At 43.7% G+C, this 18282-nt stretch overlaps 1 protein-coding gene across 3 annotated transcripts in view; it reads left to right on the forward strand.

The window, feature by feature from the left end:
• Positions 1-18282, forward strand: part of PRAG1 (PEAK1 related, kinase-activating pseudokinase 1) — a 136832-nt gene that overhangs the window by 23237 nt on the left and 95313 nt on the right. For all 3 annotated transcript variants that reach the window (XR_012064478.1, XR_012064479.1, XM_006201158.4), the window contains exons 4-5: positions 4720-4877; positions 14639-15375. Coding sequence is in view for 1 of the 3 variants with exons in the window: in XM_006201158.4 (XP_006201220.1) it covers positions 4720-4877; positions 14639-15375 (895 nt within the window). In the remaining 2 variants the exon portion in view is untranslated. The remainder of the gene's footprint in view (positions 1-4719; positions 4878-14638; positions 15376-18282) is intronic.

An 18282-nucleotide genomic window follows, 5' to 3' on the forward strand; every position in this document is an offset into this window, starting at 1 on the left:
GTTGTGATCATGTACCAAGGTTTGGACAGCTAGTCTAATATTGCACACTGGCGTTATATGATTTTTCATATTTTCTGCTCCAGGGGCAAAAAATTCTTAACCAAATGGAAATGAACTAAACCAAGTTCAGGGCTGTGAGAATGAAAATTTGCCTCAGTCACACTTGAGGTTGTGCTGCCGTATGAGGATTCTAGCAGTCGTGTGAAGTTTGAGATACAGTCTCTGCCCCACAGTGGGGTCCTGCATCCATTAGAATTTTGGACATTCTGAAAACTTGGGGTATTTTTAGACTCGGCTCTTTCCTATGAATGAGGAAGTCTGGCAGATAGCTCTTCCGGCTGGATTATTATTACTTTTTTTTTTCTTCAGCTTTCTACCAGTACAGTATGGAGAAAACTCTGGCAAGGCTTCTTTCTCTAAGGACAATGAGGGGAAAAGCCATTCTGCAAACACTGGGCAGCAGCTGCAAGGCTCAGATCTCTAAGGATGCTGTGCTACTGGCTGTGTATTTCACACTGCTCTCCTGTGACTGTGTCTAATCAACGCGAGGAGGCAGGGAAGGAAGTTTGAGCAAGAACAAGCTATTTATCACAGTGCAGAGCAAAGACATCTGTGCGGGCGGTGCTCTCCTGCAGCTGATAAGAGTGTTAGTCACCACCCAGAGAGGAAAGACTAGAGTATGTGGTTTTGGCCCCGTGAAGCTACTTCCTTAAATCACATGACATCAGATTTCATCTTAATGGTTTGCACCGGTTTTATGAAAGGCAAATCAAACTATCATTAATGAGGGAAAAGTGCCTTTAAAAAAATAAATATAGCCTTGTTATGCATTACTGAGTGCATTCGGATTGTCATTTGGCTTTGCATCTGACAGAACAATCCATTAGGGCTCAGAAAAGTCACCTTTGGAATATTAAACCTTTTGCAGGGATTCTTAAGAAATCTATTGCACACACAGTCTGGAGACACAAATACAACGTGACTGTCAGTATCTCCTTTAATGGCCAGCTTCCCCTTTCATTTTCAAACACAATATGGTTTTTGTTCATTTGCTAATTAAGATAGCAGTTCTCTAAGAGTGCAAATCACGCAGGTTCCCAAGGTGGTAGATATTGATGCAGTTTGTATGAAAGATTTAAGAGAAAGGGTCACCCCTTTCCTCCTTAATTACATCTGATCATTCCAACTGCCTGTTGGATTTTAGTTTCTGGGTGGGAACCTGGGCTTCTTAAGCTTTTTTTGGTAGAGGAACAGTGTTAATATTGCCACAAGCCATGAAAACAGGAAAATTTTACTTGTGGCTGGGGTACTAAGATTTACCAAGGTCTGCATTTGGATGCTTCCCTCCCCCTACCCACACACACATACGCATACTGTAGAAAATTTATCCTACAGCGGCAGGAATCGTCCGATTTTTGTCTACACTCACTTAGTGGGTCTTCAAAGCTATGACTTCTTATAGTGACTGGATGCAGAAGAGTGAACCGCCAAAGTCCCAGAAAAGTTGTTAGGGCTGAGAAATCTCTTTTTCCATCCATGAGGCAATTCTGTGGTGGAACCAACCCTCACTGAGTCTGTCTCACTGGGTCAGCCCCGTGTTCCTTGCCTTTCAGAGGCTCAGCCACAGGTCCATGGGAGTGACCATCCCTGGACTCGTTCAGGCACTAGTGATTTCCTTTCCTTCTGGAAATGTTCGTTCTCAATTTATGAAGTACGAATTTCAAAGAATAATTTAAATCACTCATGTGTCCCCCTAAGATTTTTCAAACAGCAATATTTTGTTATGTGTTCTAGATTTTTTAAAAATAAAATATTACAGGTACAGTAGAAGATCCCTGCCCATCCAACTTCAATTTCAATTTCCCATTGGTACACAGACTCATCCCTGTCTGTTATTTCCATTTTACCACATCTATGTAATACATTAAAAATGCATAGCATTATTATGTTTTACAATTGTATATAAGTGGTATCACACTTTACTTCAGCCTTTTGTGAGCTTTTAATATTCAACAGTTTAAGAATCATTTTTATACTGGTACAGTAAAATCAAGTTCATTTATTTTTGAATGCTGTATAGTATTCCATTATAAGACTGTACTCCAGGATATCTATTCCTTTATTGATGGACTTTGAACTGTTGATGATTTTGTTTTTGCTGTTAATAACACAGTGAACAGCCTTGTCCATGTACGAGTTTCTCTACATCTGCACTGTACAGTACATTAGCCACTAGCAAAAATGTGGTGAGCTCAAATTGCAATGTGATATAAATGTAAAATATACACCAAATTTTGAAGACTTGGAATGAAAAAAAAAGTAAAATATCTCAATAATCTATATTCATTGCATGCTGAAATGAAAATGTTTTTATATATTTTGTTAAATAAAATATATTACTAGAACTAATTTCACCTATAATTTGGCTCCTAAGACTTTTAAAATTATGTATAACTCACATTCTGTTTCTATTGGACAAGGCTGTTAGCTCAGGAGTCAGTAATCTACCACTCACAGGCCAGCCATCTGTGTTGGTAAATAAAGATTTATTGGAAGACATGCCCGTTCGTTTACATATAGTCTGTGACTGCTTTCCTGCTACAACAGCAGAGTTGATAGTTGCAGTAGAGACTGTGTGATCCATGAACCTAAAATATTTGCGATCTGGCCCTTCAAGGAGAGGCTTGTCTATCCCTATTCTAGAGTAATGATTTTTAACCCTTTTTTTAAACCAGGACCCACAAAAGAAATATATTTAACATTGTAATCAACACACACACACATAGACACACCTGAAATAAAAGTTTCACATGACAAAGTTTCAGAAATCATTACTCTTATTTTCATTTTTTTCCTGGTCTGTTCTGTACTGTTAAAATAAACTGCTAGTCAGTAAACTACCTTGACTCAATAAATTGACCTAGCCATTCATTCACTAGGAGTCATTTGAATATCACGGTTCCCTCTTTGCAGCTGACACTTGAGAATTTCTCTTTCTTTTAATGCTTCACTATTATACTAAAGAACTACGTATGTGTCTGTATGTGTGTCTGTATATACTCACACATACACACACTTAATGTATTTCTTAGTTTAATCTATTTACTTAAATTTCATCCAGTGTTTTTCTGTGCTGATCAGCAGCTATGGTGCTGGACTTTCTCCCATTGCAGAGCCTGGGAGAAGCTTCTGAGCCTGAAGACCAGGAGACTCCCGAGACCACTTTAGAGAGGGCAGAGTAGTTGGACTGCCTTAGATTTGACTTTTTTCTTCTAGACTGAGGACTTGTTCTTCACAACTTCATATCTTGGCTTCACCTGAGAAAGCCATTATTGATGGATCTGATGAGGATAAAAATATGTTATGAAACTTTATATGATTATATTTTGCCAGAGAATAAAGATAATCTACTGCCGTAACACTTCCTGAACATTTGATATTCCCAAGGTCCCTGCAGTGACGTTGAAATATAAAGAATACTATTAGTTGTAATATTGTCATCACTGTCACACTTAGTTGTAACAGCTTATAACATGTTTTAATGTGATTCTAAGGGCTGGAGGTGGGGAGAGAGACCTGTTTCTAAACAGCACTTTTCATGAGAGCAGACAAACTTTCTCTAAACTTTTCTATTGGTGAACAAGGGATTCCAATGACCGTGAGGAGCAAAACTGGGCTGAGCAATGTTGAACACAAAGAATAATCGATACATTCTTGGCTGTAAGGTCATATGCATTAAATAAAGCAGTTCTGATGCTAAATCAATACTGTATTGTGTATTTCCTACAGCAAATATTGAGATATAGATCTGCCGTGGTGGGAGCAGGAATGTCATCAGGAAATATAAGTTCAGACAAATCTGGGTTACCACCAACAGGGAAGGGGCTGGATTGATTATGGTCTGTCCCACTGTGTAGGGAAAATGTCAGATCAGAGTGAATATTCATGTAGTCCTTAGAAAGAGGGAAAGAGAAATCAATAAGCTAAACCCTCTACTTAATAATGAAACTGTTTTCTCCAAGGCGAGTTCTTTTTTCTTGAACTTGGTATTCCTGTCCCTGATGCGCCGGTCCAGCTTTCTTAGAGATAGAACCAAAGATTTCATAGACAGCCTAAGGGCAGCTTCATTCTGTGGCTCTGGAATAAGGGTTATGTTAACATGGTTCCATCTCACCATTGCACTGCGAGTCTGGTTAAAATTGAAATAAAATTTTCCTTAATTCCAAGGAACAAGGTGGACCCTCTGAAGCTATGTCAAGACAGCACTAGGCACAAAAGAAATTCCGTGGTTTTGGTCTAATTGTGCAGTTCCCTTGTCCTGTGATCTTGGCAAAGCCTATCCAATCTCTGTATAGTTCTATACATTGGCTTGTACAATACTGTTCAATTTTTCTTCGTAGAGATGTTACACAGGATATAATAGATGATGTAAATGTTTTGGCAGGTGGGCCAGAATATGAAGGCAGTTCCGTCTACATCATGATTTCAGTGCTTTTCTAAATTTTATAGACTCACTTCTCCTTAACCTCTCTGGAGAAATCACCTGCCATTCTTGTGCATAAGGTTTCAGAAGAGCCCATATTCTTCTCTCTTTCCCAAATCATTTTTTCAAAACTTGTCGGCACTGGTCATGCTTTAAGAGCATGGTAGGGTCATAATCCATTTTTTGAATAGAAACCAGATTAATTACTTTTATTATTTGTTTCTGCATTTTTCCAGGCACCTTTTAAAAATGAACAAGAGCAGCTCTGATTTGGAGAAGGTGAGCCAGGGCTCCGCCGAGAGCCTCAGCCCCTCCTTCCGGGGTGTCCACGTCGGCTTCACCACGGGCTCCACAGACAGCCTGGCCTCCGACTCCAGGACCTGCAGTGATGGAGGTAATAGACTTGACCTTGACAGAGAGGCTTAGAGTCTCCAGAGTCAGGAAGGTCAGGCCCGGGTTAACTGCCTAGATTTAGAAGGGCTGAGCTAGGCCTACTGTCTTGGTCCCAGTTTCCCCATGAAATAGGATCCTCTGAGGAGCAGTTGACATTTATTCCCTGTTGGGTTTATGACAAGGTGCCTCATCCTGGTATGGCCCTGTCCAGTCACACACATGTGCATCCACATGGCAACAAGGTGGGAGGAGGCTGAAGTCGAAAGACTCCTGATTCCTTGAGCAATGAGCCATCTATGTGAAGGTCTGCTTTCCATTTCTGCCCTCGGGATTAGTTCAGAGGGGATTGGGTGCATGCCAACCACAAGTTCCCCCTCCCCCTCCTCGATCTTTCTCATTCTTTCCCACGTGTGCATGCATGAGGACACACAGCAGTTGTTTACATAAATGTTTGTTAAATTCAAGCACGGAGGCCTCATTAGACCACTATCGATCCCACTTTCTGGATTAAGGTCTAAGGTATCAAATGTGGGTATGTCCTGATTGCGTGTACAGTTGGCCCTCCACATCCGCGGGTTCCACGTTCGCAGATTCAAAAAAATTTCCGACCACTGTCAGTTAAATCCGCAGATGCAGAACCCCCAAATACCAAAGGCCGACTGTTCTCCATTTTATATCAGGCCTGACCATCCTCAGATTTTGATATCCGAGGAAGGTCCTGGAACCAGTCCCCCTCAGATAAGAGGGGCGACTGCATTTCCCAAAAGAAGCTCTTGTTTTTCTGTAGTCACGATGTGTAAACCTGCACCCTTTAACATTCTTTGTGTGTGTGTCCTCTCCTGCGTTTCTCATCAACTTGCTTTAGTGTGTTAGGTTTGGACGTGTGCTGGCATGACAACCTTTCTCAGTCCTTAGGAAGTATTTCTTCTCAGTAGGCATTTTTGGAGTAGAAGTTTCCATTGTGAATTTACTGTCACCAACATTTTTCTATCTAAAAGATTAGTTCCCCTAAGACAAAAGCATATGTTATAAGTCAGCCTGTGGTTTGTTCTGATGGGAAACTTCTGATGGATCTGACTTAAAAACAGGAAATATCTTAGCCTTGACTGAGTGGGATATGGCAAAAGAGGACTTTCTCTGTAGATTTTACTGGGGTCCTGTCTTTTTCCTTTTCCCATTCTATTGTGCAAAAAATCTGCAAGGTAGATTATTCCATTGAGGGCTGAGCCGGGCAATTAGAGAACCAATTAGACTCTGTGCTGGTGAGCCCTGACCTGCTCTTTTGCGATTGTGACCAGTTCTGGGGGAGGGGTCTTCCATCCCCACAGGCCAGCTACTGTTGGTGAGAACTAAGCTTCATTGCCCCAGCACTTTGCTTCTCAGACCAGGAAATAAGAGCTCTCAGGGCTCTTAAGTTCTAGCCAGAAGGGTAAGATTAAAACGCATGACACATGGGTGGATGGGCTAAGCTGGGAAATTGATCTGTGCAAAACAAGAGGGCCTATAAAAGCTCCCAGAGAGAGAGGAATCAGCGAAGGCTGATGGAGAGTTCAGGGAAGGCTTTTCAAAGAGATGGGACTTCAGCTCATATCTCAAGAATGGTTAGAATTGAGGAGGTAGAGAGGGGAGAAGAAGGCTTTGTAGGTTTAGGGAAACTGTTCAAGAGGAGAAAAGGCACAGAGTTAGCAGTGCACATGGGGAAAGGGTGAGACCAGCCTGACACACTTCAGTGGAAGCAAATGAGGGGGCAGCGGGACATGAGGTTGGTGGGAGGCTGGAAGCTGGGTTGTACAAAGCTCTCCGAAGCAATCTGTGGAGTTTGGAAATAGAGCCACTCAAGGGGGTTATGAGTAGAATGGTGATACCTAACTAGGACATTTTCAAATTAAAATGAATACATTTTCTTGTACACCTGAAACTGAGATAACATTATAAATGCACTGTATTTTAATTTTAAACAAAGAGTTCATTTTCATGGTTATTCCTATATCATGAGCCAGTTATTCAATGGAAATGCACTTCAACATTTAGATTCCTAGATCAACAAAAAGGTCTATACCTTCTTACCAGACTCTGGCTCCTCATAGCAAACCAGTTTATCTGCTGCTGCTACGAATGGCTCTGTACCGAGAACCATGCTTTGAAACTGGCAAGAAACCAAAGGCATTATGTCTCTCTCTCTTTTTCCTTTTTAATGTCTCTTAAATGTCTCTTAATCTGGAAAATATCTGGAACCATTGGTCATGGAATGTGACAAACCCTGCATCCAGCTTCTCATTAGCCAAGGCAGCTGGCTTTCGATCTGTTATTGAACAATTGGCTTTCCATCCTGGGAAACCTTCCTCACTTTTACCTGGTAGCTCAGGTATTTACCCGTCATGCCTTTGTTACTGTTTAGTTTTGTTGTTGTTTCTACTATTTAGTGCTGAAGCTAAGAGAGGGAATCAGAATAGGAGAGGTAGAGTTAGTTCAAGCATGTAGTATCCCCCTCTCTCATATATTAAATCAAAAGATACCATTAGACTATCCATTGATTTTTGTCGGTAAGAATTCACTAACGAAAACGATGCATTTCACTGACTTTTTGGATCTGCGGGTTAGGCTGGCCTGAGTGAGTTGGGGACTGAGTGTTCCAGGTCATATCATACAGTAGTTTGTGTAAACTTCTTGGAAGTTCATCAGGGTTAATAGTGAAAATTAGTGTCTACTACTCAGGTTTGCGATAAAAAAAAAGTTTTTAACTTTATAAGAAAAACAAATGTATTAAAAGCTACAACCTTGTGGCATTTAAAAAATGAGTTTGTCTAAATTTTATGTTTACAAAATATTTTTGTATCAATATTAATGCCAGTTCTTTGTGCTTATATCAGATTTCATACTCCCCGCAGCACATCTGTTATTCCATTTGTCCATGGGGGACATCAGTTCCATTGAGCTTAGTGAAAAGAAAAATCCATGTAAGCAGTTGTTGGGGAGGGACACAGTGTGTGTGTTTCAACAAATCCATGAATGCTGCTAAGGGAAAGGTTATCTGTCCTGAATGGATGGATGGGGGTTGGGGAATGATCGTTACAAATGGTCATTAGAAGACTCTTGGGCTTTAAATGGTTACTTTAAAATATGCAAACCTCATAGTTGCATTAAAATCATTTGCCCTTTTGATTTAGGATAACATTAAAATTCAGTTCCATCATGGAAGCCAGGTTCCTGCAGTACAGAAGATGAGTGCTGTGTTGAGCTGAAAATGTGGGCACAAGTGATAGATAAGAGGTCTAAATAACTATATTCACTAAGTAGTTGATATAATTATAAACTCCCATGAAGATAGGTACCAAGGCAGTGTTGGCTTTCTGGTTTCTGTAGCTGGCAAACAAGAGACACAGAAAGTTAATTTAATATCCTGACAGTAGTCAGCTTGTGTTTCTCAATAATAATGCCAAGAAAATATTTAAAACCTAGACATTGATTCAGTCATCGGTTTGATAGATACTTGTTGAATATAAGCCAAGTGCTGGTGCTTCTGTTCTGGAAGGTCTATTACTGAGGATGGAGGATTTATCCCAAAGGAAGAAATACTTGTTTTTCAGATTGTCTGTGGTCCAAGCCCTTACAGTATCACTAATGAAGCTTCATCTTAGTTTAAACTATTCCCTTTAAACTGAATTTAAAGTATATATTATTACTTTGATAAAGTCAATGACAAAAATCCAAACAATGGAGAAAGATATGAAGAGTCAGTGTCTTCAGATATCCTCATATAAGCTCCCGTCCCCACTTGGAACATTTTTTTTTTTCTATATCATTCCAGAAATTTTTTCCCATATTTTAAATATCAAAAACTCCAATTCTACACATTTTTGTATTTACTATATCTTGAAGTCTTTCAAATCAGAACCTCTAGATCTACTTCATTTTTTTTTTAATGCTGCATATTTTTTCATTGTGTGAAAATTTGGTTAAATCTCTCTCTTGTCAATGCACATTTAGGTTACTTTCATTACAAGTCTTCAGTAAGATCCTGTGACGTACATCGAAATAATTTGGTGAATATATATGTAAGATAAATTCTTAGAATTGGAATCAGTATGTCAAAATGTATATACATTTTAAGTAGAGGTTACCAAATTGACCTCTAAAAATGTCAATTTATACTTCCATCAATAGCATGTGAAAGTACTTTGAACTAACTTGATTTTACTGTTAACTTGGAAGAATCCCCTTCATGATTGTGTTATAACAGGGAAAAGATCATGAATCTGGAGTCACACGTGGACTGTCGATATAGAATATTTTCCATGAGCCTGTTTTCCAGACTGAGACAGTGCTTCTCCTTTTTCGCATGTAAATCACCTTCCCATCTTGATCACTGTTTCTTGGGATGATTAAGTGGTCCTGAGAGACTCCTCACAAATGCCACATTTTCCATTCAATTGTAAAATGTTAATAGTACGCTTCCATTTGCAGACCATGTTTACCTTCTTGAAAAAGCAAGAGTTCCTTTTGAAGGAATGCTTTGCTGCTTTCCTGTTTCTTTTCTTTTTAAACATCTAGAGTTAAACCTGTGTTGCTTGTGGGACCTAAGAAGAAGGTGCGCAGTTTTCCTTTGGAGGAAAAAATTACTCTCTGTGAGGCTAGAACATCCCCTCCGTCCCCACCCTTCATGTCCCCTGGAGGTGGGGAGTGGGGTTTGGCCGAAACCTGAAAGACTGCCACTTCCTGTGTGACTCTGGCAAGGTGCCTCCACAGATGGCTTTAGTCTTCTGACCTTTAACATGAAGGGGTTGAACCAGGCCACGGGGTGTGAGCTAGGTTTTCTCCATCTGCTTTGTTCCTTATAGTTTGGATTTAGTGGATGCTCAGGAAGTACTGAGTGAATGAGTGGATGAATCTATACAGCCATTTCCAGCCAGACAATCACTTGTCCTCATTTTAGAAAACAACCCATAGAACACTAACTGTTTCGAACAAAAGAAACTTCCATTTGCTTTCCCTTGCTTTAAGTTGGAGAATAGTCAGACACCAAAACTGAAGTTTGGAGCTGGGGGACTCTTAACTGGGACCTTGCCCTTTGTCTCCACACTTGCTCCACACCAACTGCTGTCAGAAGGCAGAGCCGGGCTCTGAGGGAGCCACATGGCTCTTTTATACAGTTCAAAACTGGACTGACCACTTCCTCCTGAAGCCCAGCTCTCATTTTGGCTGTAAGGAACAATGAAAGTGCCAATTAAAGCCCAGCCAGAAGAAAGGACTCTATAATAAAGAAAACCTCACATTGCTAGGTTTGAACTTTTGGCCTGCATATCTGCATAGGGGTTAAGCTCTTTTTCCTGACTGCTGAAATCCTGATTCCTCTTCTGTGCTTTCTAAATATAATGGCACCAAACTAGGATCCCTTCCCCTTGGTTGTTTTAAGATCCCCCACCCAGTGCACCATTTGTGATGAGTAGCTTCCCCTTAGAAACATTTTCTCTTCTCCAAAGTACAGACACCAAAGAGATGCAGAGATGTTCTACTCCATAGTTGGCTGCGGGATCTATGTGCAGAATTGGAAATTGAAAAGAAAATTTAGGAAATGGATTTCGTAGCTCTCTGGCCCAATTAGTATGCTATGTCATTTAAAAACCTACCAATGATGTAACTATGATGTAGGCAGACTTCCCAGAAAAGTATTTTCCATTCTCACCCTTTTTATAACTTTAATTGTAACCCAGAATTTGGAAACAGGGTGATCTAACACCAGCATAAAACCAGAATATATTTGATATATTCCATGTGCCATTGGATCTGAGCCTTGAGAATTTGGGCTGTTGGCCAGAGTTTTTCAGGGTTTTTTTAGGTGTGTTTTTCTGAACCAGTGGTTTGCCTGTGAAATTTGAAAGTATTTTAGGTGTCAAGGCATATTTGTTCCCTCCTCTTTCTGGCTCTTTTAAATGCAGAAGGTAGCAGCTGCTGCAAACAGTAAGAATCTAGCTGCTGGTAAGGAGATGCCCCACACAAGAGTCAGGAAAATGATGCAACCAGTACGGGTCTTCAGGGGTGTTCTCTGATCCCACAGAAGACAGCTACTGCTTATCTCTTGCTGGAGGAATCAGTTTCATTGAGAAGGGCCACATGTAGACATCTATTTTTGAGTAGCCCTAAGACCATTAACAGCTGAGATGCTATGCAGTCTTGGGGTGCCTGTGGGTGATCAGAGTGAATTAAGGTCGTCTCACCAGCTGTGGATTTAAGAATGCCTCAGGTTAGAAGGTGGTGTGCCTGTTACCAAACTAGGCAACTTTTTGAAATGCAAAAATCACAGTACGCATTTGTAATGTCCAGTTATATGGGACAGTGCACATTTCAAGGGAGCCTCACTTTCAGGATGATGTCTGTGTAACTAAAGGCCTTTACATCTGCTGGGGAAGTGCGTGGCTGGGAGTGTCCTTACTGCCATCCTCTGATTACTGTGTGCTTTAGGCAGTGACCATTGAGTGACAAACACACAGCATCTAAGAAATAAAGAAAAATGGACCTGCCCACACGCTTGTCCTTGAAGCCACCCTTCCTTCTAATACGCAGTGCTCCTGGCCTGACTTACCTAAGTGGTTATGGGATACAGAGCTCATCAAAGCCACTGACTCACACAGTTCCCGCAAGAAAGCACTAGAACACACACAGGGCAAGGGAGAAAATCACTTCCTTCCAACTGCCTGAACACAAAAAGTTGTTTCTTTGTGCTAAAGCAGAACCTCTTGGCTCCCTTTGGTAATCCAGGGAATAAGAAGTGTTACTGATTATTATTTTTTTTGTAAGGATTCCTGCTCCTTATAGATTGAAAAGTTTTCCAGCTGCAGCTTGTGGGAACTAGAGATAAAGGAATGGTGGCAGCAAGATAACCATCAGCCTAGAGGTATTTTATTTCAGGGGCAGCTTTGAGACCACATGCACATAAGGAGACAATGGAGAGAGAGGCTGGAATGATAGACTATTAGTGCTGGAAGGGGCCTGCGTGGGGCTGCAGGCCAATCAGTTTCCACTTGAGGAAACTCTGCCAGGTTAGACTGACAGCTTATATTCAGGTTTCATCCCTCTGTACACCCTCAGATCAGAGTAGGAGTGGAAAGGGTCACATCAGAAGTGTCAAAGAGAGCCGTGCAGGAAGGCCAACCAGTAAAGGGGTGGGAATAAGCACATGGCTTAAAGAGGGGGCCAGCCAAGACACTGATCTGTCACAAACCTCCCCGGCCGTTGGTGGGGGGACCAGGAGTCCTGACCATAGGCTGTCCCTGTCACTGGAGGCGCCAATGAAAGCCTTGGCCAGGATTCTGATCACACTCCCTCCCTCCCCCACCCTTATCTTCTGCGTGTTGATAACAAATAAAGAATCTGATACCACGATGGTGGTGGGCTTCTGTGGTCCAGAATGCAGAAAGTCCAGGAACTTGACATGTTTCCACCCCACTGCCCTCTTGCTCCTCACCTGGGTGTTTGGTGGCTGAGGCTGTGTTCTTCGAGGGCCCCATACACAAGGGGTCTCTCTTCTCTCTTTGCTAGCCTCAGAGCTAAGGGTGATCCTCCTCATCCTCTCTCAGCCTCTGCTGCTAGAGGGAATGGGAGAGGGACTGTCCCAGCTGCCCTAGGCTTCATCTATCCACATTGCTAACTGAGCCCTGGGGAGCTTGGGCTGGGGGCACCCATGGACTCCAGGGTTTCAGAGGCTGCTGAGTTCAGCTGCAGTCCAGATCGCCCCTCCTCCGCTGGCTGTTTCTTTCATGTCTCCATTCCTACAATCGAGGGGAGAGACACGGGCGTGTAAAGCTGACTGGTCCCAATTGTGCCACCGCTGCTTGGCTTATAATTAACCTGGGCCTCCTGGAAAAGATAGAAATCATTCATTCAGCCCTGCTGGCGGGCAGTCCGCCTGTCACTAGCAGTGTGGGGTAGGTGGGAAGGAAAACTTGTTTTGATCTTGATAAACCACTGGGAAGCCAGAGTGATCGCCTCCTGGAGACCGGGACCAGGAGAAACATCGGGCCTCCTTCGGGGTCTGCTGAGATGGTGGCCCCATGGCCCTGCTCTGTGGCACCAGGCATCTCTTTGCACAAACCCATTGGTTCCCAGATCCTATATTCAATGAACTGTGTGTACCAACTCCGTCCTCTTGGGGGCTTTGCACTGGGGCTGGTACTGGGCGGGAGGCTCCTCCTGTCATTCGTTGTTGCTGCCCCCAGTCAGTAGGGCTGGGCACGGATGTCAGTGCCTGAGCTTGTGGTCATCCACCTCACTTCCTCCTGCCCGTGGAGCGTCCCAAGTACGGAGACCCCAAGTTGATGTGAGAGGCTTGGTGCCAGCCCATCGTGTCCCCTCTGGCTCAGAGGACAGGAGAAAGCAGAGAGGGACTCAGGCATAGAAGGTTATTACCTATTCAGAAGCAGCCCTACAAAGGCCACGTGCCTCTGAGTGAAGTGATGCAAAGCTAACAGATGGTTCACTTCCTTTAGGGCCCTTCTCCACTTGCTCCTGGGCCTCTGTGCTTGTTGTTTGCCCTGCCCTTAGGTGACACACACAGCAACCGAATGAGGTGCACAACTGCCTATTTCCTTGAATCTGAGACCCGAGTTTCTTTCACATTTTAACCTTCAGGATAATAGGATGTATTTTACAATCTACAGGTACAGCTAATTTTTTTTTAATCCTCCTAAAAGCTGTTATTAAAATAGTAGGTGCATCTTTGAGTCAGTTCTTAGAATGAAGGAAATGAATATTATTTCAGTTGGCCCTTTCCTGTCTCCAATTTCAATTACCTTTTCTTACCTATTTTTTACCTGAAATCTTGCTTCATTGTGAACTCTCCATCTCATACGTTGATACAACGAGTAAAGTCCAGTCTTTGCACTGTCTGGACCAGCCCTCTGTCTCACTGTCTGTGACTTTTCTGAACATCTTTGTGCTCTGCGGAGACCTGAAGTGGTGATGGCACTTCCCAGAATCACATCAGCATCCATGTGCTCCAGTCCTGGGACTGTGGGGCCTGGGAAGGATGCCCTTTCCCTTGAGATCTGTTTCTTCTTTTATAAAATCACGTTGCTCTGTCTTCTATGTCTGTGGGTCTGCCCTGCCCCCTACACCTCCAGGGTGTTTGTCAAAACTCACTAGAAGAGGGGAATTTTACTGTAACGAAATTGTACCTTCTATAAACCTGACTTTTTGAAAAACACCCAACCAAGCCACACACGTTCAAGTTTGTTGTTGTTATTACAGCACTGTTTGCAACATAGTATAAGCAACCTAAGTGTCCATCCAGAGGGAGCTTGTTAAATAAATAATGATAACGTGCCTATGAGGATATATTATGGGATAGCTGTTAAAAAGGATTAGATCAATCTGTACATCATTTGAAGCGAATGTCTGCAAGCCATGGTGGCAAGTGAAGAAAAGGAATATTCCCAAGCACTGTTTGCTTTCCGTTGTGGAAATCTGTGTTGCTTGTTCGGCAGCTCTCCAGAAGGATGCATGAGAAATTGCCAGCAGGGGTTTCCTCTGATGAGAGGGACTGGGTGCTCAGGGACAGAGTAGGAGGGAGACTTCGTTGGCACTGTATACATTTTTTGCATTTTTAAAGTTTTATTCATTATGGATATATTGTCTATTCAAGAAATAGATAAAAACAAAATAAAATAAACTGCTTTGACAAAAAAAAAAAAGAAGTAGAAGTCCACAGGACCCTGGAACTGAGCAGCATGGGCCTCTAGCCTGATGGTTTCTGTTTCTCTTCTTCAGGTCCGTCGTCTGAGCCGACTCACTCGCCCACCAACAGCGGGAAGAAGCTCTTTGCCCCTGTTCCATTCCCTTCGGGCTCTACAGAGGATGTGTCCCCCAGCGGCCCCCTGCAGCCCCCACCTCTCCCCCAGAAGAAGTTAGTGAGCCGGGCAGCCTCTTCGCCAGATGGCTTCTTCTGGACCCAAGGTTCCCCCCAGCCAGGAACAGCAAGTCCCAAGCTGAACCTCAGCCACTCGGAAACTAACGTCTGTGTCCACGAAGAGTCCCACTTCAGCCACTCCTCGGGCCCCGGCAACCGCCACCATCACATCTCCACTTCTGAGCCTCTGGAGAAAACTTTCAAAGGCAATGGCCACTGGGGCCTGGCACCAGGGCTGGCGGGCAGCAAAAGCCTCCAGGGCAAAGGGGTCTCCTCTGCCTCATCGTCCCAGCTGAGTGTGTCCAGCCAGGCCTCCACAGGCAGCACCCAGCTCCAGCTGCACAGCCTCCTAGGCAGCATCAGCAGCAAGGAGGGCACCTACGCCAAGCTGGGAGGGCTCTACGCCCAGTCCCTGGTCCGCCTTGTGGCCAAGTGTGAGGACCTCTTCATGGGCGGCCAGAAAAAGGAGCTGCACTTCAGCGAGAATAACTGGTCCCTTTTCAAGCTGACCTGTAACAAGCCCTGCTGTGACTCGGGGGACGCCATTTATTACTGTGCCACCTGCTCCGAGGACCCCGGCAGCACCTACGCTGTGAAAGTAGGTACCACCCCCACTTCCATTCCACAGTATGACCAGCCGGTCCTCGCTGGGGCATTAATGTGGCTTGAGAAGCCATTTCCCCTCTGCCATTCCAGAAGGAGGCTGGTTTCCTAGGATGCTCAGTGATTTCACTCCCTACCTGACCCAGGACATGGTGCAGTGTGATTCGTACTATAAATAGAAGATCATTCTGTGCTTTCAGGAATGAACCCATGTGATTGAGTTGGATTAAGAAGACAATGGCCTTTTAACGTGACAGAGAAGTCATTCATTTATTCAGCAGGCTTCTCCTGAGTACCTACTATGAGCTGGGTATTTTGTATAGATCTGAGTATCTAGAGGTGAACATGTGGTTGCTATGGAGCTTATAATCTAATAAGAGAAATAGAGAATTAAGATACTATTCTTAAAACAGAGCTGGAAGGAGAGTTAGACCCAGGCATCACCTTGAACAATAAGGTAATAGCATTGATTGAGCAGTTACTATACAACTCGACTCTTGAATGGGTGTATCAACTGCATGACCTTGAGTCCTCACAGGGTAGGTAGGTTTTACAGATGAGGAATCTGAGGCTCAGAATGATTAAGTAATCTGCCCACAGCCAGCTGGTGGCTGAGATGGATTTGAACTCTGCTTTATCTTGTCGCCAAAGCCTGTGTTACCGTCCTGTCAGTTAAGAAAAAGGAAACCAGTGGATAGACCTTGGTGCTATAAAGAAAAGAGTCCCAGGGGTCTTCTGTTTGGTTTTGCTGGAACCTTGGCAGCTCAGGGACTATCTCTGTAATGTGTGAGAGGAATATTTGGAGAAGAGCTTGAAGTATTCAGAGTCTAGGGAACAATAATATCAATTTGCAAATGTGCCTGTCCTCCTGATGGGGAGGCTGGGCGTGGAGCATCCTTCCGCACGAGCAGCTGTTCCACTTCATTAGTGGTGGTTCTAGACAGAATACAGTTGTCTGATCTGCTGAATCCGCAGGAGGGGGAGCGGGGCACCTTCCTGTGTGGCCTGTCTGTCGCTGAGTCATTTCATCCGTGCCTGGGAAGCAGGAGGCTTGGGTGCGGGTCCCCTTGAACAAAAGCAGGCTCACACCTGCTCTGGCTGACGCAGTCCCTCCGTTTGTGGGCTCAGCACCCTGGAGCAGTGAGGCAAGAAGCCAGCTCATGTAGCCCTACTCCATGAGTACGGAGTGGAAAAAAAATCCATAGCTGTGCGTGTTTTCGAAGCTGTTTCATGCCTCAGTCAGCCAGAACTCCAGTTCGGTAATTAGGCACCTATGTTAAGCCAGCTGGGCCTTTTTTATTTAACAGATGTGACTTAGCCCAGATTTTCAACCACGAATCAGGCCATGGCACCAAGGTTTAAAGTGAGACTTGGCTCTGCAAAATGTTTGAAATTTGAGCTGAACCAAAGGTTTGTATGAAGGTTCTGACCCAAAACCCCAGCACAGAACCCCCTGAAAATGAACTTGAGGTGGGTTAGAGGAGATGGGATGGAAGAGAAGTCTCCTTATTCCCCACCCCCACCCCCAATTTAACACTGTAGAATGATCCTGCGGTGGTGGGGGGGTTGTTTCAGGGCTTCCCTACTTAACATGCGCTCTGTCTCTGGTTTGGGGCAGTGAGGAAGCTGCAGGTCTTGCTGGAGGACCAGCTCACTGATTCTGAAATGCATCCTTTACTCTGTTTCTTCCTTTACATCTCTGTGCAAACTGTCTGGAACTCGGAGGGAGGAGTGTTTGCTGGGCCCAGGCCCCCCAACCCCCGACCCCCGCAGATGCATCCTCTAGGTTTGTGTAGTCACCTGCCAGTCCGCTCTGGATTGCTGGGCACTACAGCCTGGCTACAGACAGATCAGGAAGGGTAGTCACCATAGCAACCTTTCCCACCAAGTGCTTACCGGGGCCAGGCATTGTGTCCTTTAATGCTCCCAAAGACCCTGTGAGGAGCAACACTGTCTCTTATATACAGAGGAGAAAACAGACTTTGATTATAAATACAGCTGATCCTCAATAATCATAGATTCTGAATTTGTGAATTCGATGCTGAAATTTATTAATAACCCCACATCATTACTGGGGTGCTTTTATGTTCACTCCTGGACTTGCACAGAGTTGGGGGGTCTGAGTCACCCAACATACAAACCCCCAGCTGAGGTAGAACAAGGGGACCTTCTGCCTTGTGTCAGCTCTCATGCTGTAAGCCAGTGTCCTTTTTGTGTCTATTTAGTGCCTCATCTTCACACTTTTGTGCTTTCTGTTGGTGATTTCACGGTTTAAAATGGCCACGCTGACGTCCTGTCTCGTGTTCCTAAAGTCAGGAAGGCTGCGAAGCACCTTTGAGAGGGTGTTAGATAAGCTTTGTTTAGGCTTAAGTTAGAGCACTCTTGGCCCTGAGTCAGTGTTAGTGAATCAACAATATCCGTGAATAATGCGTCTTTAAACAGAAACACACATAAAACAAAGTAATATATTGGCCAGTTGGTGAGCATCTTGTGACCAGAGGCTTGTAAGTACTTCACACGGTATTTCTCCCGGAGCAATGGTTCAGTCTTCATGCATTTAGTGTTAGCGGCTACTTAATAGGACATAACCACTGCAAATAATGAATTAATGGTAACTTGCCAATGTTTGCTAGTTCATGTTTAAAGTCAGGCCCTTTCACTCCAAAGCCCATACTTTTCACCTCCAGAACACTTCTCAGTTGTATAATCTTGGGCAAATAATTTAATATCTTGAAGCCTCAGTTTCCTCCTCTGTAGTAACATGTATCTCATGAGGTTGTTCAGTGAGACTTACAACACAAAAATTTTTGAGTAGGTATGGCGGAAGAGATCAGGAGGGTGAGACGTCTTCACTGGAGGCAAGTGACAATGTCAGTTTCTATGGGATGGCACATCAGACAGG

This window comes from Vicugna pacos, chromosome 26 (assembly GCF_048564905.1).
Source record: "Vicugna pacos chromosome 26, VicPac4, whole genome shotgun sequence".
In the NCBI taxonomy this organism is placed as follows: Eukaryota; Metazoa; Chordata; class Mammalia; order Artiodactyla; family Camelidae; genus Vicugna; species Vicugna pacos.